The sequence below is a fragment of the Nerophis lumbriciformis genome, linkage group LG32 (assembly GCF_033978685.3).
Source record: "Nerophis lumbriciformis linkage group LG32, RoL_Nlum_v2.1, whole genome shotgun sequence".
Lineage (NCBI taxonomy): Eukaryota > Metazoa > Chordata > Actinopteri > Syngnathiformes > Syngnathidae > Nerophis > Nerophis lumbriciformis.
This window is the reverse complement of record NC_084579.2, coordinates 5,579,828-5,603,541: the sequence shown is the minus strand read 5'-3', so window position 1 is coordinate 5,603,541 and position 23,714 is coordinate 5,579,828. Positions and strand designations below refer to the sequence as shown.

Sequence of the window (23,714 nt, the reverse complement as noted above, 5' to 3'; positions counted from 1 at the left end):
AGTTACGGTCAGAGCGAAAAAAGATGCGCCCTGCACTGCACTCTAATACTTCACTCTCACGTTCCTCACCCACGAATCTTTCATTCTGGCTCAAATAATGGGGTAATCGTCGCTTTCTCGATCCCAATCGCTCTCGCTGCTGGTGTAAACAATGGGGAAATGTGAGGAGACTTTCAACTTGGGACTTGTGTGGGCATTAAGGGCGCCGCCCTCAACTGGTTCCGGTCGTACCTAACCGACAGGAGTTTTTGTGTAAAAGTAGACAGTTTTATGTCTTCCACAGCTCCTTTACCACATGGGGTCCCCCAGGGCTCAATCCTTGCCCCAATTTTATTTGCGCTTTACCTTCTCCCCCTTGGTTCTATTTTTAGGAAGTACAGTATTGCATTTCATTTTTACGCCGATGATTGCCAGATTTTTATTTTCCCATGGCACAAAATAACACGGTTCAACATCTTACTGACTGCCTGCACGACATCAAAGTCTGGCTTTCAGCTAACTTCCTGAGCCTAAATGAAGACTAAACAGAAGTTATGTTGTTCGGTCCAAGTCGCTCTCCCTCCCCCAACGTTGACCTGGGCACTCTGACCCCGTATCTCAGCGACTGTGTCACAAACATGGGGGCAAAGTTCGACTCAGATTTTAAAATCGAACAACAAATCAGCAGCGTCGTACAAAAAAGCTTTTATCAATTACGCCAAATAGCGAAAGTGAAACCACTTCTATCAGGACACGATCTTGAGAAATTAATCCACGCCTTTATCTCGACTCGTCTTGACTACTGTAATGCCCTGTATGTTGGCATTAGCCAGGCCTCCCTCGCCCGCCTGCAGCTCGTGCAGAACTCTGCTGCTCGTCTGCTAACACAGACCCGCAGACGTGAGCACATCACCCCTATTTTAGCGTCCCTTCACTGGCTCCCTGTGCGTTATCGAATCAATTTTAAACTCCTTTTATTTGTTTTACAACTTCGCACCAACCTATCTCTCCGACCTCCTTCAGCCTTACTGCCCACCCGATCCTTAAGATCAGCCGATCAGCTGCTGTTGACGGTCCCTGACACAAGGCTGAAGCTTAGAGGTGACAGAGCTTTCGCCGTTGCTGCTCCCAAGCTCTGGAACGACCTACCTCTGAGTGTTAGACAAGCTTCCTCTCTTCCTGTTTTTAAATCTCTCTTAAAAACATACTTTTATTCCATGGCTTTTAACACTGAGTGATATCCATCCTGCAATGGCGCCCCATAATACACATGCTGTGATCCTGTTTTTATGTTTTTATTTATTCTATTCTATTTTTTTTATTATTATTTTTTATCGTGTTCTGTTTGTGTTGTGTTGTGTTTGCTCGGTACTCGTTTTACCTTTTAACCTGTTCATTGTACAGCACTTTGGCTACCCCTGTGGTAAATTTTAAATGTGCTTTATAAATAAAGTTGATTTGATTTGTGACGTCACGCTACTTCCGGTACAGGCAAGGCTTTTTTTTAATCAGCGATCAAAAGTTGCGAACTTTATCGTCGTCGTTCAATACTAAATCCTTTCAGCAAAAATATGGCAATATCACGAAATGATCAAGTATGACACATAGAATGGATCTGCTCAGGGCCGGCCCGTGGCATAGGCCGTATAGGCAAATGCTAAGGGCGCCGTCCATCAGGGGGCGCCATGCCAGTGCCACAAATGTTGGAGAAAAAAAAAAGAAAAAAAAAGTTGTTACTATTATTTCTAAATACAAAAAAATAATCTCACGTTAATTAAAATGCAAAGTAAAGCCTATTTAATAGAAATATTATTTGTTACAACATTACGCCCCCCCCTCCTCCCCCCGCACGGTGCGCCCCCTCCCTCCCCGTATCATGACTCTTTTTGGACGTCACCACATCAAAAAATCAACACAAGATGTCAAAACGGCCAAAACTGTCAGGTGCCCAGGGAAGAAAAAAGAGAAAAGAAGAGGAGAAACGAGAAAAGACAGAGGTAGCAGGTAGGTAACGTACAGCCTACATGAAATTATTTGTCTGTTACAGAATGTGATAGTAACCTGGCTTTTTAGCATTAAGCTAATGTTACATGATTCGGCAATTGCTAATCAATAAATATCTAGTTCTGTTTTAACGTCGGGTTAATATTGTGGAGGGGGCTAAATTGTTATGGAAAATAATAATATAACGTTAGGTAATTACAGTACTCCCACCTTACATTCCTCAGGGACATTTGTATTAGATCTTTTAAGCAGGTGTTTTTTGTTTACATTGTTGCCTTCTGGTTAGCTAATGTTTGCCCTGCAGGTAATAGTCACTTTTCCACCCCTTTATATATTAGGTATAGTTGTAAGTAAAAAAAAAAAGGTCAAAGACAAAGCTATTCGGGTTCTTGTGAGTATATACACTTCACTGCCGATGTGGGGGGGCGCCACCTAAAATCTTGCCTAGGGCGCCAGATTGGTTAGGGCCGGGCCTGGATCTGCTATCTCCGTTTGAATAAAAAAATATCATTTCAGTAGGCCTTTAATGAATAAACACCCCATTTTCCTTCACACTGCTACCTCATCCCTAAAATCACAACAACGTCCGTCGTCTCCCTCGACACACCGTTTATCAAGGCATGACGACCCCACACTTCAACACGGTATTTTAGATATGGAACAATCAGTGAGTCATACAAAATATACAACATTTTTGATTCAGAAAATCATTCACTTTGGGTAAAATAGAAATAGTTTTAGATACTTTAGCCTTTGTATGATCCGTAACTTGGGTCATGGCTTGATTTAGTCTGTTTCCTGGCTGTACCCTCTTCCCTTTTGTTTACTGTTGGTTTCCATGGACACTAATTCTCCACACCTGCCCTTGTTTAGTAATTAGTGTTCCACCAGCTGTTTTGGTTGATCACTCACCTCTATAGTTTTCAGTCACCCAGCACAAGTTGCAGGGTCAATGCTCGCTCTTGGCGACACTTGCGTCGCATCCTGTTTCCACCCCGCTTAAGTGTTTTTTCCTTACTCTAGCCGGGGGAATGCAAGGACGAAGGGGAGCGGTCCGAAGAAGATCTCCCTGCCGACGCCATGGTGGCATGGGGTCAGCTTATGGCAGGGGTGTCAAACTCATTTCAGCTCAGGGGCCGCATGGAGAAAATCTGTACACACGCGGGCCGGACTATTAAAATCATGGCGTTAAAACTAAAAAATAAAGACAAATTCAGATTGTTTTCTTTGTCTTACTTTGGCCAGAAGTAGAACAAACACATTCTGAAAATATTACAATAAAAATATAGAAAAAAAAGAAGCAGCAGCGGTAAAGTTTAGATCCATGAAGGAAAGAGGAAAGTGAATGAATGTTTATAACTCAATATCAATCAATCAATCAATCAATGTTTATTTATATAGCCCTAAATCACAAGTGTCTCAAAGGGCTGCACAAGCCACAACGACATCCTCGGTACAAAGCCCACATAAGGGCAAGGAAAAACTCACCCCAGTGGGACGTCGATGTGAATGACTATGAGAAACCTTGGAGAGGACCGCATATGTGGGTAACCCCCCACCCCTCTAGGGGAGACCGAATGCAATGGATGTCGAGTGGGTCTCACATAATATTGTGAGAGTCCAGTCCATAGTGGATCCAACATAATAGTAAGAGTCCAGTCCATAGTGGGGCCAGCAGGACACCATCCCGAGCGGAGACGGGTCAGCAGCGCAGAGATGTTCCCAGCCGATGCACAGGCGAGCGGTCCACCCCGGGTCCCGACTCTGGACAACCAGCACTTCATCCATGGCCACCGGACCTGTGCCCCCCCCCCTCCACAAGGAAGAGGGGAGCAGAGGAGAAAAGAAAAGAAACGGCAGATCAACTGGTCTAAAAGGGGGGTCTATTTAAAGGCTAGAGTATACAAATGAGTTTTAAGATGGGACTTAAATGCTTCTACTGAGGTAGCATCTCTAATTGTTACCGGGAGGGCATTCCATAGTACTGGAGCCCCAATAGAAAACGCTCTATAGCCCGCAGACTTTTTTTGGGCTCTGGGAATCACTAATAAGCCGAAGTTCTTTGAACGCAGATTTCTTGCCGGGACATATGGTACAATACAATCAGCAAGATAGGACGGAGCTAGACCGTGTAGTATTTTATACGTAAGTAGTAAAACCTTAAAGTCACATCTTAAGTGCACAGGAAGCCAGTGCAGGTGAGCCAGTATAGGCGTAATATGATCAAACTTTCTTGTTCTTGTCAAAAGTCTAACAGCCGCATTTTGTACCAATTGTAGTCTTTTAATGCTAGACATAGGGAGACCCGAAAATAATACATTACAGTAGTCGAGACGAGACGTAACGAACGCATGAATAATGATCTCAGCGTCGCTAATGGATAAAATAGAACACATTTTAGCGATATTACGGAGATGAAAGAAGGCCGTTTTAGTAACACTCTTAATGTGTGACTCAAAGGAGAGAGTTGGGTGGAAGATAATACCCAGATTCTTTACTGATTCGCCTTGTGTAATTGTTTGGTTGTCAAATGTTAAGGTGGTATTATTAAATAAATGTCGGTGTTTAGCAGGACCGATAATCAGCATTTCCGTTTTCTTGGCGTTGAGTTGCACATTTACATATGCATAAAAATGTGTTTTCTTTTGCATAATTTTTTGTAATTAATTAACGTTTATGACAACCTTTTTCCCCAAAAATATAGAATGTGAGATATAACAGGATAATGCATACATTTATCATTTGTTTACCATCCCCCCGTCATTGCATGGAAACAACGAAATTGAACAGCAATCCAGCTCAGTGCTTTTAAAACAACCTACATAAAATACTTTTAAGATAACAAACAATAATAACATCGTTTAAAACATAATACAAATTTGAATAAATAAATAGAATAATATTGAACAACATATTGCACAGCAGATCTCTATCAGAGTTAAAGGGGAACATTATCACAATTTCAGAATGGTTAAAACCATTAAAAATCAGTTCCCAGTGGCTTATTATATTTTTCGAAGTTTTTTTCAAAATTTTACCCATCACGCAATATCCCTAAAAAAAGCTTCAAAGTGCCTGATTTTAACCATCGTTATAAACACTCGTCCATTTTCCTGTGACGTCACATAGTGAAGCCAACACAAACAAACATGGCGGAAAGAACAGCAAGCTATAGCGACATTAGCTCGGATTCAGACTCGGATTTCAGCGGCTTGAGCGATTCAACAGATTACGCATGTATTGAAACGGATGGTTGTAGTGTGGAGGCAGGTAGCGAAAACGAAATTGAAGAAGAAACTGAAGCTATTGAGCCATATCGGTTTGAACCGTATGCAAGCGAAACCGACGAAAACGACACGACAGCCAGCGACACGAGAGAAAGCGAGGACGAATTCGGCGATTGCCTTCTAACCAATGATTGGTATGTGTTTGTTTGGCATTAAAGGAAACTAACAACTATGAAGTAGGTTTACAGCATATGAAATACATTTGGCAACAACATGCACTTTGAGAGTGCAGACAGCCCAATTTTCATCAATTAATATATTCTGTAGACATACCCTCATCCGCGCTCTTTTCCTGAAAGCTGATCTGTCCAGTTTTGGAGTTGATGTCAGCAGGCCAGGGAAGCTAGGGTTTAGCTCGCTCGTCTGCGGGAACAAACTGCCGCCATTGCTTGCCCTGCTACCGAGGTCCTTTGTCCCTGAATTGCTCACACACTCCGGCAGATTCAATGGGGGTCTGGCGGCAGATTTCTTTGACTTTATCGTTGGAAATGCATCTGCTTTGAGTGTCGCAGGATATCCACACATTCTTGCCATCTCTGTCGTAGCATAGCTTTCGTCGGTAAAGTGTGCGGAACGGACGTCCAATTTCTTGCCACTTTCGCATCTTTGGGCCACTGGTCCAACTTGAATCCGTCCCTGTTCGTGTTGTTACACCCTCCGACAACACACCGACGAGGAATGATGTCTCCAAGGTACGGAAAACAGTCGAAAAAACGGAAAATAACAGAGCTGATTTGACTCGGTGTTTGAGAAAATGGCGGATTGCTTCCCGATGTGACGTCACGTTGTGACGTCATCGCTCCGAGAGCGAATATTAGAAAGGCGTTAAATTCGCCAAAATTCACCCATTTAGAGTTCGGAAATCGGTTAAAAAAATATATGGTCTTTTTTCTGCAACATCAAGGTATATATTGACGCTTACATAGGTCTGGTGATAATGTTCCACTTTAAGCAAGTTAATAAAGTGGTGAGTGTTCAGGTAAGTGCAGAGTTTAGGGCAATAAACAGTTTTTCAGTCTATTTGTCCTTGCTTTCATATTCTTTTAGTGCCTTCCTGAGGGCAAGAGTTCAAGCCAGTGGTGACCTGGGTGGGATGAGTCCCTGAGGATGCTGTTTGCTCTCCTGCTGCAGTGTCTCTTATACAGGTCCTCTAGAGATTAATCCATATATTCAAGAATTAACTCAATAAATAATAACACATTCAACTTGATGAGCCACATAAACTCAGGAACACAATATACAGCACAAATAAACAAAATGAGGTCAAGATTCATGGCGATATTGAGCACGTTTTGCAAGCGTGATACTGATAAAACATGTTGCACGTTCACACGCCTCGCTATTTGAGAAGAACTGCCTCACGTGTTACGGTACGAGACTGAACTTCTATGTGTGTGTGTGTGTGTGTGTGTGTGTGTGTGTGTGTGTGTGTGTGTGTGTGTGTGTGTGTGTGTGTGTGTGTGTGTGTGTGTGTGTGTGTGCGTGCAAATCCTTTTAGCCGTTAGCCTGTTTGGAAGTGTCAGACAGACAAAAGAAACACGCACAGACACGCCAGTTCATTAACACCTCCATTAAACATCTCTGCCAGGAGGTTATGTATTCGCCTTTTTTTCTTGTGTCTTAGTTACTTAGTTATTAGCAACAAAACGCAAAAAGTTATGTGCAAAGTGTGGGGAACCTTTCAGGAAATTTGATTACATTTTGGAGCTGATCCGGATCATCGTCTGGATTCAGAATTTTTAAAGATGATATAATGATTTGCAAATATTTTTCTACTTAAATTCAATTGAATAGACTGCAAAGACAAGATATTTAACGTTCGAACTGAGAAACGTTTTTTATTTTTTGCAACTATTAGCTCATTTGGAATTTGATGCCTGCAACATGGCACAAGTGGCAAAAAAGACTGAGAAAGTTGAGGAATGCTCATCAAACACTTATTTGGAACATCCCACAGGTGAACAGGCTAATTGGGAACAGGTGGGTGCCATGATTGGGTATACAAGCAGCTTCCGTGAAATGCTCAGTCATTCACAAACAAGGATGGGGCGAGGGTCAACACTTTGTGAACAAATGCCTGAGCAAATTGTTTAAGAACAACATTTCTCAACCAGCTATTGCAAGGAATTTAGGGACTTCACCATCTACGGTCCGTGATATCATCAAAAGGTTCAGAGAATCTGGAGAAATCACTGCACGTAAGCCATGATATTACGGACCTTCGATCCCTCAGGCGGTACTGCATCAAAAAGCGACATCAATGTGTAAAGGATCAATCAATCAATCAATCTTTATTTATATAGCCCTAAATCACAAGTGTCTCAAAGGGCTGCACAAGCCACAACGACATCCTTGGTACAAAGCCCACATACGGGCAAGGAAAAACTCACCCCAGTGGGACGTCGATGTGAATGACTATGAGAAACCTTGGAGAGGACCGCATATGTGGGTAACCCCCCCCCTCTAGGGGAGACCGAAAGCAATGGATGTCGAGTGGGTCTGACATAATATTGTGAGAGTCCAGTCCATAGTGGATCCAACATAATAGTAAGAGTCCAGTCCATAGTGGGGCCAGCAGGACACCATCCCGAGCGGAGACGGGTCAGCAGCGCAGAGATGTTCCCTGCCGATGCACAGGCGAGCGGTCCATCCCGGGTCCCGACTCTGGACAGCCAGCACTTCATCCATGGCCACCGGACCTGTGCCCCCCCCCCTCAAGGAAAAGGGGAGCAGAGGAGAAAAGAAAAGAAACGGCAGATCAACTGGTCTAACAGGGGGGCTATTTAAAGGCTAGAGTATACAAATGAGTTTTAAGATGGGACTTAAATGCTTCTGTGGATATCACCACATTGACTCAAGAACACTTCAGAAAACCACTGTCAGTAACTACAGTTGGTCGCTACATCTGTAAGTGCAAGTTAAAACTCTACCATGCAAAGTGAAAGCCATTTATCAACAACACCCAGAAACGCCGCCGGCTTCGCTGGGCCCCGAGCTCATCTAAGATGGACTGATGCAAAGTGGAAAAGTGTTCTGTGGTCTGACGAGTCCACATTTCAAATTGTTTTTGGAAACTGTCAGTATGTTTTTGCATTATCATGTCATTATGTTATCATGTGATCATATCATGTCAGTATGTCATTACATTATCATGCCATTATGTTATCATGTGATCATATCATGTCAGTATGTCATTACATTATCATGTCAATATGATATCATGTGATCATATCATGTCAGTATGTCATTACATTATCATGTCATTATGTCATTACATTATCATGTCAATATGTCATCACATCATTACATTATCATGTCCTCATATGTCACAATATCATGTAATTCGTTATGTTATCATGTGATCGAATCATGTCACTACGTTATCATGTCGTCATGTCTCACCATACCATGTCATTATATTTTCAAGTGATTATATCATGTCAATATGTTATCATGTCATCATATCATGTCAACTTATCATGTCATCATATCATGTCATTATGTGATCATATCATGTCAGTATGTCATTACATTATCATGTCAACATATGTCACCATATCACGTCATTATGTTATGTGATCATATCATGTCAGTATGTAATCATGCCACCATATCATGTCATTATCATGTTATCATATCACGTCATTATGTTATCATGTGATCATATCATGTCAGTATGTAATCATGCCACCATATCATGTCATTATCATGTTATCATATCACGTCATTATGTTATCATGTCATCATATCATGTCACCATATCATGTCATCATGTGATCATATCATGTTATATCATGTCATTATGCTATCATGTGATCATATCATGTCAATATGTCATTATGTTATCCTGTCACCATATCACATCATTATGTTATCATGTGATCATATCACATCACCACATCATGTCTTTACATTATCATCTCGTCGTGCCATCATGTTATCATGTATAGACCAAATGAGAGGGCGCTGTGCTGAGTAGTCATGTGACAGCAAGCGTGACTTCCCTCATTTGAGGATGAATGATGAAAATGGTCAAGGAGATTAAAAAAAAAAAAAAAAAGTCAAAATTAGTATTTTTACCCTGTGGGCAAATCAGTGCAAGATTATGGCTACACAACGTTTCACCACATCCTGCACACACACACACACACACACACACGCACACACACACACACGCACACACACACACACACACACACACACACACACACACACACACACACACACGTTTCTTGTTTGAAGATATTCTTTAGAAGTGAAGGATGTTTGCTCCTTCCTGCAGTCGTCTGACATTTAAAGGTGATGAGATTCTCATCTGCGTACCTTTTGATATCGTAATATCCCAATAAGGACTCACACCCAACATTCCACGCTGCTCCTCCTTGCAGGATGCAAGGGGCGTGGCCTTACGGGCTATAAACTCTAGCCAGACTCACGGCGGCCTCCTCGCATCTTTTTGCTGGAGACCCTGAGGAGAAGCTGCAGTCATGGCCATCAATAAGTCCAGAGTGGCGGAGGGATTCATCGTGGCCGGAATTCTCACCGTCATCTCCGGAGTGATCCTCATCTTTGTGGGCCAGGCCGTGATGAAGGACCAGATCATCAAGGTACGTCGTTTGTGTACAGGGAGGCGAGAACTTTTCTCACTCAGCAATCCAAAGCAACTTTGTTTTCCTGTCAACTGTAATAAAGTCTAAATATCACACCATCTGGCCCGCTTTTCGCCTCGGTTACCAAACATTACGCCAGAAAAAAAAACAAAAAACTGGTGTGTTTTCGAAAGAGAGGGTCCAAACAAAGAATCCCACACATTTTGATTGAGCTCCACTGCAAAATGACCCACCGGGGGCCAAAGAAAGTTGCGAGTGATAGCCCTTTGAGAAAGAAGGTGACAACCTATTGAATTAAATTAAATGCTCGTGAACAATTTTCTAATAAAGGTAAAAGTGATGTTAAATGTTTATATATTTTGCATGTTTGTTAAACTATAATTATGGGTTAAAAGTGTTGTTTTTTTTACTGATTAATTAAATGTATATCATTCCTTATTGGAAAAATTGCATGGGTTGAGGCAGGCCCGGCCCTAACCAATCTGGCGCCCTAGGCAAGATTTTAGGTGGCGCCCCCCCACATCGGCAGTGAAGTGTATATACTCACAAGAAACTGAATAGCTTTGTCTTTGACCTTTTTTTTTTTACTTACAACTATACCTAATATATAAAGGGGTGGAAAAGTGACTATTACCTGCAGGGCAAACATTAGCTAACCAGAAGGCAATAACAATGTAAACAAAAAACACCTGCTTAAAAGATCTAATACAAATGTCCCTGAGGAATGTAAGGTGGGAGTACTGTAATTACCTAACGTTACATTATTATTTTCCATAACAATTTAGCCCCCTCCACAATATTAACCCGACGTTAAAACAGAACTAGCTATTTATTGATTAGCAATTGCCGAATCATGTAACATTAGCTTAATGCTAAAAAGCCAGCTACTATCACATTCTGTAACAGACAAATAATTTCATGTAGGCTAACGTTACCTACCTGCTACCTCTGTCTTTTCTCGTTTCTCCTCCTCTTCTTTTCTCTTTTTTCTTCCCTGGGCACCTGACAGTTTTGGCCGTTTTGACATCTTGTGTTGATTTTTTGATGTGGTGACGTCCAAAAAGAGTCATGATACGGGAAGGGAGGGGGCGCACCGTGCAGGGGGAGGGGGCGTAATGTTTTGTAATGTAACAAATAATATTTCTAATAAATAGGCTTTACTTTGCATTTTAATTAACGTGGGATTATTTTTTGTATTTAGAAATAATAGTACCAACTTTTTTTTTTTTTTTTCTTTTTTTTTTCTTTTCTTTTTTTTTTTCCTCCAACATTTGTGGCACTGGCGTGGCGCCCCCTGTTGGACGGCGCCCTTAGCATTTGCCTATACGGCCTATGCCACGGGCCGGCCCCGGGTTGAGGTAGTATCACTGTAGTGTAGAATAATTGACTGTATTGGAAGTGAACTCTAACATGGTGTGTATTTAATTTGCTTAAAGTTGCTGTTAATTGATTTCATTGTGTAAACATGAGCTACATATTTGATTGATTGATTGATTGAAACTTGTATTAGTAGATTGCACAGTACAGTACATATTCCCTACAATTGACCTCTAAATGGTAGCACCCCAATAAGTTTTTCAATTTGTTTAAGTCGGGGTCCACGTTAATCAATTCATGGTGCAACACTTGGGAATAAGACTTATGTGGATTTTCTGAGCAGGTCCGATCAGTCTTTCAAATCTTTGCGCTAGTTCAGCGACTAAATAAACATCGCACAGTATTATATATTTTTATGCATTTCATTCCTCATTTATATGTATTTTGCATTGTTTTATGTTTGCAGAACTGTTACTATTTCCTGTGAAGAATGTGTTTTAGGTTAAAAATGTTGGGTTTTTCTGATGAATTGGATTCATTTGATTCTTTATTGGAAAAACTGTAACTAATAATATATCTAAAAAAAATAGATGAGCAGTTGACGATACTGAAAGTGTAAAAACCATACTTGCCAACCCTCCCGAATTTTCCGGGAGACTCCCGAAATTCAGCGCATCACCCGAAAACCTCCCGGGACAAATATTCTCCCGAAAATCTCCCGATTTTCAGCCGGAGCTGGAGGCCACGGCTTCTCCAGCTCCATGCGGACCTGATTGAGGACAGCCTTTTTTCACAACGGGAGGACAACAGGGTGACAAGAACTAAATCATCCAGACTAGAGATAAATTGTATTATTATGTTTATCTTACCTAAAAATAAATATATTTATTAATTTAAAAAAATAAATAAATGTTTACTATATTTTGCTAAAAACATCAAAATTAATTGTATTTTTATTTGTATTTTTTCTGACTCCTTATTACATCCAGCCATAGAATTATACATTAAAATAAACATATTTGAAATAATTAATTTTAAATGATCATAATAATTCATTTAAAATGACCATATTTAATTATTAAAATAATTGCTCGTTCATCAACAACTTTAGCATTTTATTCATTACATTTTGAAGCTCTCAGAAGCCAAGTTATGTTATATTCATGTTATATTTATGCAAGTTTGAAGTATCAATTATCTAAACACAGTTTTGTTTGCATATTTTCAGGATGTAGATTATATATATATATATATATATATATATATATATATATATATATATATATATATATGTATGTGTGTGTGGGAAAAAAATCACAAGACTATTTCATCTCTACAGGCCTGTTTCATGAGGGGGGGTTCCCTCAATCATCAGGAGATTTTAATGGGAGCATTCACATACCATGGATTATATAGGGCACAGAGTGGGTGGGTACAGGCTGGTGTAGGGGCGTGGTGATTGGCTCATGTGTTACCTAGGAGGTGTTTCCGTCTGTGGCGGCATGCTGTTACAATTTCGCTGCGCTTGTTGAGGGATGACAGGTCTGGACGGTAAATAATAAACAGTTTTTCTTTCAAGCATAGGTTGCATCTTTTATTACCACTATTGTAAGGTGTGCTGGATGCAAGAATTTGCCATGTTATTGAATATTCAACATTATTGTCTTTGAGGTCCCAAATGTGTTTGCTGAGTTCTGTGGTATTCCGCAGGTTTTGGTTCCTGAAAGAAGCCTTGTGATTGTTCCATCTGGTTTTGAATTCTCCTTATATTATATTGCGCTCTACTACGGTATCGAGCACTATTTTTTGGATAACCTTATTAAGACATATATATATATATATATATATATATATATATATGTATGAAATACTTGACTTGGTGAATTCTAGCTGTCAATATACTCCTACCCTTTTAACCACGCCCCCAACCACACCTCGCCCCACCCCCGACCACGCCCCCACCCCCCACCTCCCGAAATCGGAGGTCTCAAGGTTGGCAAGTATGGTAAAAACACTAACATGTTATGTATGCATTTTTTATTCATTATGTTGATTGTCTCAGAAGGTCCGATCTGTCTTTCAAGTCTTTGCTCTGGTGCTGCGCTACTAAATAAATATCACATTGCATTATATATGTTTATTCGTGTACACAGCGTATTAAACCCGAGTTCAGGGGTCGGCAACCTTCAGCATACAAAGAGCCATTTAAGCCCATATACCCCCAAATAAAACCTACCGAGAGCCGCAAACTCTGTTCGATTCCTGCACCTGCTCAGTGGCCTTGTGGTTAGAGTGTCTACCCTGAGATGGGTAGGTCGTGAGTTCAAACCCTGGCCGAGTCATACCAAAGACTATAAAAATGGGAGCCGTTACCTCCCTATTTGGCACTCAGCATCAAGGGTTGAAATTGGGGGTTAAATCACCATAATGATTCCCGGGCGCGGCCACCACTGCTGCTCACTGCTCCCCTCACCTCCCAGGGGGTGATCAAGGGGATGGGTCAAATGCAGAGGGTAATTTCACCACACCTAGTGTGTGTGTGACAATCATTGGTACTTTAACTTTAAAATGACGATAACACCACTTATAGTTTCGTTACACTTGCGCTATAGAATTTATGAAATCAAACACATGACAAAAAAACGACTCACATTTTATTTCTGGGTATAACGAAGCAAATCACCAAAATATTTGGAACATTAGAGAAAAATGCGGTAGTACTTCCCTTATTAATGAATTAAAAAAAAAATCAACTCGCTCCAATATTCTGCGGCTAATTTGACTAAAAAGCATACTTGCCAACCCTCCCGGATTTTCCGGCAGACTCCCGAAATTCAGCGCCTCTCCCGAAAACCTCCCGGGACAAATTTTCTCCCGAAAATTCAGGCGGAGCTGGAGGCCACGCCCCCTACAGCTCCATGCGGACCTGAGTGACGTGTTGACAGCCTGTTCACACGTCCGCTTTCCCACAATATAAACAGCTAATGATCGAGGGCGAGTTCTTGGTTTCTTATGTGGGTTTATTGTTAGGCCGTTTCATTAACGTCCTCCCAGCGCGGTAACAACACACAACAACAGCAGTCAAGTTTTCGTCTACCGTAAAGCAGTTGGTCTGCCGTAAACAGCAATGTTGTGACAATTTTAAACAGGACAATACTGCCATCTACTGTACATGCATATGTGACCCACCCATAATGTGTCACATTTTTGTGTTGATTTATTTATTTTATTTTGTGGTTTTAGTTCGTTTTTGGAGCTGTCATCACACATTTATCAGTATTCACATTGGTCAGTAGGGCGTTCCTTCCCAATTGAATGCTATCACCTGCAGACCGGAAGTGTCTTGTCATTCTGATGAGAGCGACCAGTCTGTGAACAATTGAAACGTCCTGTGTGCTTTTTCCTCCTGTATAACAGGTTAGTTTTGGTGAATCAACTCACTGAATAATATCCATGTGATCTTTATAAGTTTAAGTACACATTCTGATGGTGGAGCCTAACTCTATAAAGTTTTTGTGAGTTGTAGTTTGTATTTGTGAATGAATCCAGTGCACAGCTGCAGTAATCAATACAAAATGGCGACGTGAGTACGCAATGTTTATATAGGAACTTCTGATCCTAATTCAGACTCCCAAATTAGAGCTCCCGTTTTCTTATTGATTTTATAATGTATATTTGTATAATGTGTGTGTTCTGAAATAGTGACAGAGAATAGAACAAGGATGGACAATTCAACCCTTAACTCAACAATGAGTAGATGAGTGTTATGTGTGTATCAATCAATCAATCAATCAATGTTTATTTATATAGCCCTAAATCACAAGTGTCTCAAAGGGCTGCACAAGCCACAACGACATCCTCGGTACAAAGCCCACATAAGGGCAAGGAAAAACTCACCCCAGTGGGACGTCGATGTGAATGTGTAAATAAATGAACACTGAAATTCAAGTATTTCTTTTATATATATATATATATATATATATATATATATATATATATATATATATATATATATATATATATATATATATATATATATATATATATATATATATATATATATATATATAGGGGCGGCGTGGCGAAGTTGGTAGAGTGGCCGTGCCAGCAATCGGAGGGTTGCTGGTTACTGGGGTTCAATCCCCACCTTCTACCATCCTAGTCAAGTCCATTGTGTCCTTGGGCAAGACACTTCACCCTTGCTCCTGATGGCTGCTGGTTAGCGCCTTGCATGGCAGCTCCCGCCATCAGTGTGTGAATGTGTGTGTGAATGGGTGAATGTGGAAATACTGTCAAAGCGCTTTGAGTACCTTGAAGGTAGAAAAGCGCTATACAAGTACAACCCATTTATCATTTATATATATATATATATATATATATATATATATATATATAGCTAGAATTCACTGAAAGTCAAGTATTTCTTATATATATATATCTTAACCACGCCCCCAACCACGCCCCCACCCCGACCACGCCCCCCACCCCCTAGCCCCCACCTCCTGAAATCGGAGGTCTCAAGGTTGGCAAGTATTCTAAAAAGGGAAAACAACAACCTCGTCATCAATGGAAGAAAATGAATAAATGTGGAAATAAATAAAATGATGATGAATCGGGGCTGTGACCAGAGGTGGGTAGTAACGCGCTACATTTACTCCGTTACATCTACTTGAGTAACTTTTGGGATAAATTGTACTTCTAAGAGTAGTTTTAATGCAACATACTTTTACTTTTACTTAAGTATATTTATAGAGAAGGAACGCTACTTTTACTCCGCTACTTTTATCTACATTCAGCTCGCTACTCGCTACTAATTTTTATCGATCTGTTAATGCACGCTTTGTTTGTTTTGGTCTGTCAGACAGACCTTCAAAGTGCCTGCCTTACTGGTGACGTTTCACTTCGTTCCACCAATCAGATGCAGTCACTGGTGACGTTGGACCAATCAAACAGAGCCAGGTGGTCACATGACCTGACTTAAACAAGTTGAAAAACTTATTGGGGTGTTACCATTTAGTGGTCAATTGTACGGAATATGTACTGTACTGTGCAATATAATAATAAAAGTTCCAATCAATCAATCAAAAGTGTGAAGGAAAAAAGATACTTTTTTATTTCAACCGTACATCCCGTAAAAAGCCTAAAGACTGACCGCACATGAGGACGTTCCTGTCTTCACAATAAAAGTGCCGCTCCATCGCACCTGCGCTTTCAAAATAAGAGTCTCCGAAAGCCAGCGCAAACAAGCTAGCAAGCTACGGAGTTTGACGCCAATATATTTCTTGTAAAGTGTATAAAAACGAATATGGAAGCTGGACAAATAAGATGCCAAAAACCCACCACTTTCTTGTGGTATTAGACAGAAAGGAGGAACTTTTCTTCTCCTCCATTTGAAAACGTGGACGTTATCATCACTACTGTCTGATTCCAATCAATGCAAGTCATCAGAATCAGGTAATACACCAACTTATATTCTAGTCTTCATGAAAGAAAGGAATCTATATGTTAAACATGCATGTATATTCATTAAAACACCTTTAACATGTAAACAAAAACAGCAAAATAAATACATATAAATTATATACTGTATATATCAATGTATATGTATGTATATATATATATATATATATATATATATATATATATATATATATATATATGTATATATATATATATATATATGAGTGTGTATGTTACTCATCAGTTACTCAGTACTTGAGTAGTTTTTTCACAACATACTTTTTACTTTTACTCAAGTAAATATTTGGGTGACTACTCCTTACTTTTACTTGAGTAATAAATCTCTAAAGTAACAGTACTCTTACTTGAGTACAATTTCTGGCTACTCTACCCACCTCTGGCTGTGACATACATTTCGATCGACAATATATCAAAATATGTTTTATTTTCATATGACAAAATCCCAGAACTCTCCAAAAATAAAAACTGTTGAATTATAATAATATAGCATTTAATAAATTAAGTAGCCATTATTTGTGGACATTGTGTTTCACAGCCAAAGGGAGCCACTGGAGCCGCAGGTTGCAGACCCCTGCCCGAGTTAAACATGACCCTTAATCCCACCGGGCGGGAAGACAACTACATTTCCCAGAATGCTCCGCGCGGAAGAGGCGCGGTTAGAAGAGTATAAATAAGATGGCAATGGAAGCAGGACAAACATCTTCTTCACGTCAACTGGAATGTTTAAAATCCGGGGGAAAACATCTTACGGTACCGGTCCACAACCTACGGAGGTGTCCTTGCCCCTGCTCCGGCCGGCTTTAGGCCGTGTAGCCGCCGCCACCAGCTAGCGAGCTCACAAGCTAACCAATAACAAAGTATGGCAGTGGAGCGAAAAAAAGTGGCGCTGGGCTTCATGGTCGCAGGTGTCCTCGCTGTCTTCTTCGGCACCGTCATGGTGGTCGTGGGTCCACTCATCATCGACGACCAGATAGTCAAGGTGAGTTCGGGAGAGAGTTTATGCAAAGTGGGTCACGGAGTGCGTGGACCGGATACGCACACGCCGCGCGTAACAGGACGTTGTCGCGAATCGAGCATCTCATCAAATGTACTTTCCCCGCTTTGGAAATGTCAAAACAAACAAAAAAATATCTTTACTTCTACAAAATATTACCAATGTATCAATGATTGAGATGCAGAACACACATTTGATTGTAAACAACACTCCGGTTTTCCCGTAATTAGTACGGTTTTCATCAACCTATTCCGGGTTACGGTTGCAGTGATAAAAAATACGGTTTTTCATTAATTAAAAAATTTTTTTTATAAAGTTTTATTCACGAAATCGCGTAACAACAATGACAATCGACACCGCTTCCCGTAACTTCCTATCGAGCCATTCCGAATGCCAAGCAGAGGCACCAGTTGCCATTGTTTCCAAACGAGCGAACGATCATGGAATCAGCCGGAGAAAAATCGCAAACGAGTCTTAAACCGAAAAGAAAACCGCAGTCATTCCGTGAAGAATATTCAAAAGCCTATCCGGGAATAATTATCCGTTCCAAAAAGGGTGAAAACTACGCAAATTGCACCTTGTGCAGACAAGATTTTTCGATCGGACACGGAGGAATTAGCGATGTAAAAGACCACGTTGGGACAAAAAAACACAAGTCTAATGCCGTTGCTAGCGATACAAGTGGAAAACTTTCAACGTTTTTTCGTCGCCCAAACAGATTCTTTGGATGTGATAAATGCCGAAGTTTTATTTACGTAGGTAATAATTGAGCATGGACTTCCAATCGCACTGGCTGATCACATGGGACAGTTATTTCGGAAAATGTTTCCCAACTCGAAAATCGCCAAAAAATATGGATGTGGTCGAACCAAAACATCAAACATTATTCAGTGTCTTGGAACAGAATCCTCAAAAAGTATCGCCGATGTCATGAAGACGGAACCATTCAGCATGTCGACTGACGGCAGTACCGATTATGACGATGTAAAACTGTACCCCATTTGTGTTCGATATTTCGATGACGACATTGGAAAAGTATTGTCAGTACTTCTGTCTTTGAGGGAATGCAATACGGCTTCCACAGGCGAAAACATTTACAAAATACTCGCGGAAGAAATAGACTCAAACGAAATTCGTCGGCCCTGCACCCCCACCAGGACTTTGTCCTGGACCTACCGGGGCCTGTGGCCCCTGGACCCTGGCTACTAGGTTTTTCTGATTTCAAAAGTTGGCAGGTATGGTTATGGCGAGGGAGTTCATACACAAAGCAAAGTGCTATACAGAAAATTACAAGAAGGCAAAATAGGTCAAATATAAGCATGAAAACAATCATAATTCCCATAAAAAAATAATTAAAAAAATAATTCATAATTCAAATTTAAAATCAATCAAATAGTGTAGATCTGGCGTTTCAAACTGGTTGTCATTGAGGGCCACATCGCAGTTATGGTTGCCCTCAGAGGCTTTTAACAGTGAATAAAATACAGTATGAATATAAATGTGTATATATAAAATATGTGTATAATTGTCTTTTTATTTTATTTTATGTACGCTCTGAGATTCCGATTCCGATTCAGATAGGTCTTTAACAATTATTAATAATCACTGTAAATATTTTGACATCACTGTTTTAAATTTAAATAATCAAAAACCTATGATTGATGGCCGTACTTTGATAAACTCACGGACGGAAGAGCAGTAACTCCCTAGCTCCAATGCTGAAATGAGTACAAGAAACATTAACATCTTTCCCCATTGAGAAACCACATCGCCCAATCTAAGCTTATCTAAACCCATTACTGTGTAAGCAACTAAGCTACTCAATTATGCACATTGACCCTACGAGCCGTGCTGTCTTGGGACAGAGTGATCAATATCTCTACTCAGAGGAATATGACACAGAAGTGTTCAAGGACCGCTGAACGGTCAACACCCGCCAGAACAGTGTTAATAGTGAAGCATAAGAAACCCAAAACATGCAAAACAATGGGTTTTCTAACAGCGAGTCAATTTTTTTAGTCATTTAAAAATAATCCAAAGATTTCAGTGTGTTTACTTTTTAAGCACATTCAACAATACCGCAATAATAATGATAACCTTGTCACTGAAGCCATCACAACTATGAATGAACACATGTAGAGATTTTTACGGTAAAAACTGGTAGCTCAGTCACCAGAATTTTATCGTAAATAAAAACAAAACTGTGGTATCCTTCTTCCATTTGTGGTAATACACTGTAAAATACTGTATATTTTACAGTAGAAATAATGGAACTGTTTTTCCCCATTTCTATTTATATACTGTACAAAAACCCAACATGAAAAATTGACAGATCTTTTTTTTAGTGTACGTAACATATATACAGTACAGGTCAAAAGTTTGGACTCACCTTCTCATTCAATGCGTTTTCTTTATTTTCACGACTATTTACAGTGTAGATTGTCACTGAAAGCATCAAAACTATGAATGAACACATGTGGAGTTATGTACTTAACAAGAAAAGGTGAAATAACTGAAAACATGTTTTATATTCTAGTTTCTTCAAAATAGCCACCCTTTGCTCTGATTACTGCTTTGCACACTCTTGGCATTCTCTCAATGAGCTTCAAGAGGTAGTCACCATCCATCCATCCATCCATCTTCTTCCGCTTATCCGAGGTCGGGTCGCGGGGGCAGCAGCCTAAGCAGGGAAGCCCAGACTTCCCTCTCCCCAGCCACTTCGTCCAGCTCTTCCTGTGGGACCCCGAGGCGTTCCCAGGCCAGCCGGGAGACATAGTCTTCCCAACGTGTCCTGGGTCTTCCCCGCGGCCTCCTACCGGTCGGACGTGCCCTAAACACCTCCCTAGGGAGGCGTTCGGGTGGCATCCTGACCAGATGCCCGAACCACCTCATCTGGCTCCTCTCGATGTGGAGGAGCAGCGGCTTTACTTTGAGCTCCTCCCGGATGGCAGAGCTTCTCACCCTATCTCTAAGGGAGAGCCCCGCCACCCGGCGGAGGAAACTCATTTCAGCCGCTTGTACCCGTGATCTTGTCCTTTCGGTCATAACCCAAAGCTCATGACCATAGGTGAGGATGGGAACGTAGATCGACCGGTAAATTGAGAGCTTTGCCTTCCGGCTCAGCTCCTTCTTCACCACAACGGATCGATACAGCGTCCGCATTACTGAAGACGCCGCACCGATCCGCCTGTCGATCTCACGATCCACTCTTCCCTCACTCGTGAACAAGACTCCGAGGTACTTGAACTCCTCCACTTGGGGCAAGATCTCCTCCCCAACCCGGAGATGGCACTCCACCCTTTTCCGGGCGAGAACCATGGACTCGGACTTGGAGGTGCTGATTCTCATCCCAGTCGCTTCACACTCGGCTGCGAACCGATCCAGCGAGAGCTGAAGATCCTGGCCAGATGAAGCCATCAGGACCACATCATCTGCAAAAAGCAGAGACCTAATCCTGCAGCCACCAAACCAGATCCCCTCAACGCCTTGACTGCGCCTAGAAATTCTGTCCATAAAAGTTATGAACAGAATCGGTGACAAAGGGCAGCCTTGGCGGAGTCCAACCCTCACTGGAAACGTGTCCGACTTACTACCGGCAATGCGGACCAAGCTCTGGCACTGAGCATACAGGGAGCGGACTGCCACAATCAGACAGTCCGACACCCCATACTCCCTGAGCACTCCCCACAGGACTTCCCGAGGGACACGGTCGAATGCCTTCTCCAAGTCCACAAAACACATGTAGACTGGTTGGGCAAACTCCCATGCACCCTCAAGGACCCTGCCGAGAGTATAGAGCTGGTCCACACTGAAAGGGTTTTCACTTCACAGGTGTGTTTGAAGCTCATCGAGACAATGCCAAGAGTGTGCAAAGCAGTAATCAGAGCAAAGGGTGGCTATTTTGAAAAAACTAGAATATGAAACATGTTTTCAGTTATTTCATTTTTGTTAAGTACATAACTCCACATGTGTTCATTCATAGTTTTGATGTGACAATCTACAATGTAAATAGTCATGAAAATAAAGAAAACGCATTGAATGATGAGAAGGTGTGTCCAAAATTTTGGCCTGTACTGTAGATATTTCGAAACACTTGCAGCAAACATATGTTTAATACAAATAATATTAAGATAATACTATAATAACATATCAACAAGCCTTTAACAGAGTGATCAAACTCATGCATTCTTCGACTCTGCTCCCCTGCACTGGAGTGTGAGCTGCTTTTTCTCGTTGTACTTTCATAATACCTTGCACTCTTTCGCCCTTTTTAATTACCCCTCGAGGAACTCTAAAGAAAAGTTGATCCTTTTCGCGATTTGTACGATTCATACAGCCGAAAACAACGCAAGCATTGGGCATTTTTTCTTTTGAGAAAAGCTAAATGGCGCCTAGTACCCATTGAGAACAGAGCTACTGTAGCTTGACCTAACCTGACTCTCGCCAGATCCTTGTAGTTCGCTGAGCTCCACACAAGGATCTGGGACTTCTCAAGAGGAGATGTATTTCAGAAGGCAGGGCCTTGTAAAATAAAAATCCTTGTATGTGATTGGATAAACCACTTGTCCGTTATCTTGAATAACGTGCTACTTCAACCACTCACATCCAAATCAACTCGTGACGCCGATGAGGGCGACGCTGGGAAATCCAAAATAGAACAGCCGACATATTGAATAACGACAGAGCGAAAAGTTCTGTTCATCTTTTAAATAATTGATATTCGATAGATTCGACAAAACAGTTGCAATAGCAGAATCAATGTCAGCCATTGTTGTTTGAATCAAACAGTCGCTTCGGCGCTAACCTGCCCGGCGATACTGATTGGTTCATTATTTTTTGCTATCTTGAAGGAGTTTGCATTGCCCTCGAGCCCAGATCCTTGTGTGGAGCTCAGCGAGCTACAAAGATCTGGCGAGAGTCAGGTTAAGCTTGACCACCATGTATATTTAATGGGCAGTAAAATCCAAGCACTGACGTTACCATATTTTTTTTTACCATTGTATTAGAACAGGGGTGCTCATTACGTCGATCGCGATCTACCGGTCGATCTCGGAGGGTGTGTCAGTCGATCACCAGCCAGGCATTAAAAAAATAGTCCTAAAAATGAGCGATCATAAATCTTCGCTATGACATCACTTTCGTCACTTGATTGACATTCACGGCACCCGAGGGTCTTCTGAGATGACGCTGGCTGCTGCCAGCTCATTAAAATTACCGACTGGAAGGCGAGAAACACTTTATTTCAACAGACTCTGGTGCCGTACCTGTCGTCAAAACTCCAAAGACCGACTGCACAGTTGCACAATAAAAGCTCTGCTTCATCCTGCCTGCGCTACCAAAATAAGAGTCTCAGAAAGCTGGCGTGCACAAGCTAGCAAGCTACGGAGTTTGCCGACAATGTATTTCTTGTAAAGTGTATACAAAGGAGTACGGAAGCTGGACAAATAAGATGCCAAAAACCAACCACTTTCATGTGGTATTGGACAGAAAGGAGGACTTTTTTTCTCCTCCATTCGAAAATGCGGACGTTATCATCACCACTGTCTGATTCCAATCAATGCAAGTCATCAGAATCAGGTAATACACCAACTTATATTCTTGTCTTCATGAAAGAAAGGAATCTATATGTGTTAAACATGCTTGTATTATCTTTAACCACCTTTAAGTTGTTAACAATATTAACTATATGTGTTAAACATGCTTGTTTTATCTTTAACCACCTTTAAGTTAACAATATTAACTATTTGTGTTAAACATGCTTGTATTATCTTTAACCACCTTTAAGTTGTTAACAATATTAACTATATGTGTTAAACATGCTTGTTTTATCTTTAACCACCTTTAAGTTGTTAATAATATTAACTATTTGTGTTAAACATGCTTGTATTATTTTTAACCACCTTTAACTTGTTAACAATATTAACTATATGTGTTAAACATGCTTGTATTATCATTAAACACCTTTAATGTATTAACAATATTAACTATGTGTTAAACATGCTTGTATTATCATTAAACACCTTTAACTTGTTAACAAAAACA

At 40.9% G+C, this 23,714-nt stretch overlaps 1 protein-coding gene across 4 annotated transcripts in view; it reads left to right on the top strand.

Moving 5' to 3' along the window:
* Positions 1–9,729: 9,729 nt before the first annotated feature.
* The window catches only part of scarb1 (scavenger receptor class B, member 1), a 52,107-nt gene continuing 38,122 nt past the window's right edge, over positions 9,730–23,714 (top strand). For 2 of the 4 annotated variants that reach the window (XM_061927387.2, XM_061927384.2), the window contains exon 1: positions 17,320–17,657. In XM_061927387.2, coding sequence (XP_061783371.1) covers positions 17,538–17,657 — 120 coding nt within the window. In that variant the 5' untranslated portion in view covers positions 17,320–17,537. Of the gene's footprint in view, positions 9,878–17,319; positions 17,658–23,714 lie in introns of those variants that run through there. The other 2 variants (XM_061927385.2, XM_061927386.2) reach the window with 2 other exon arrangements.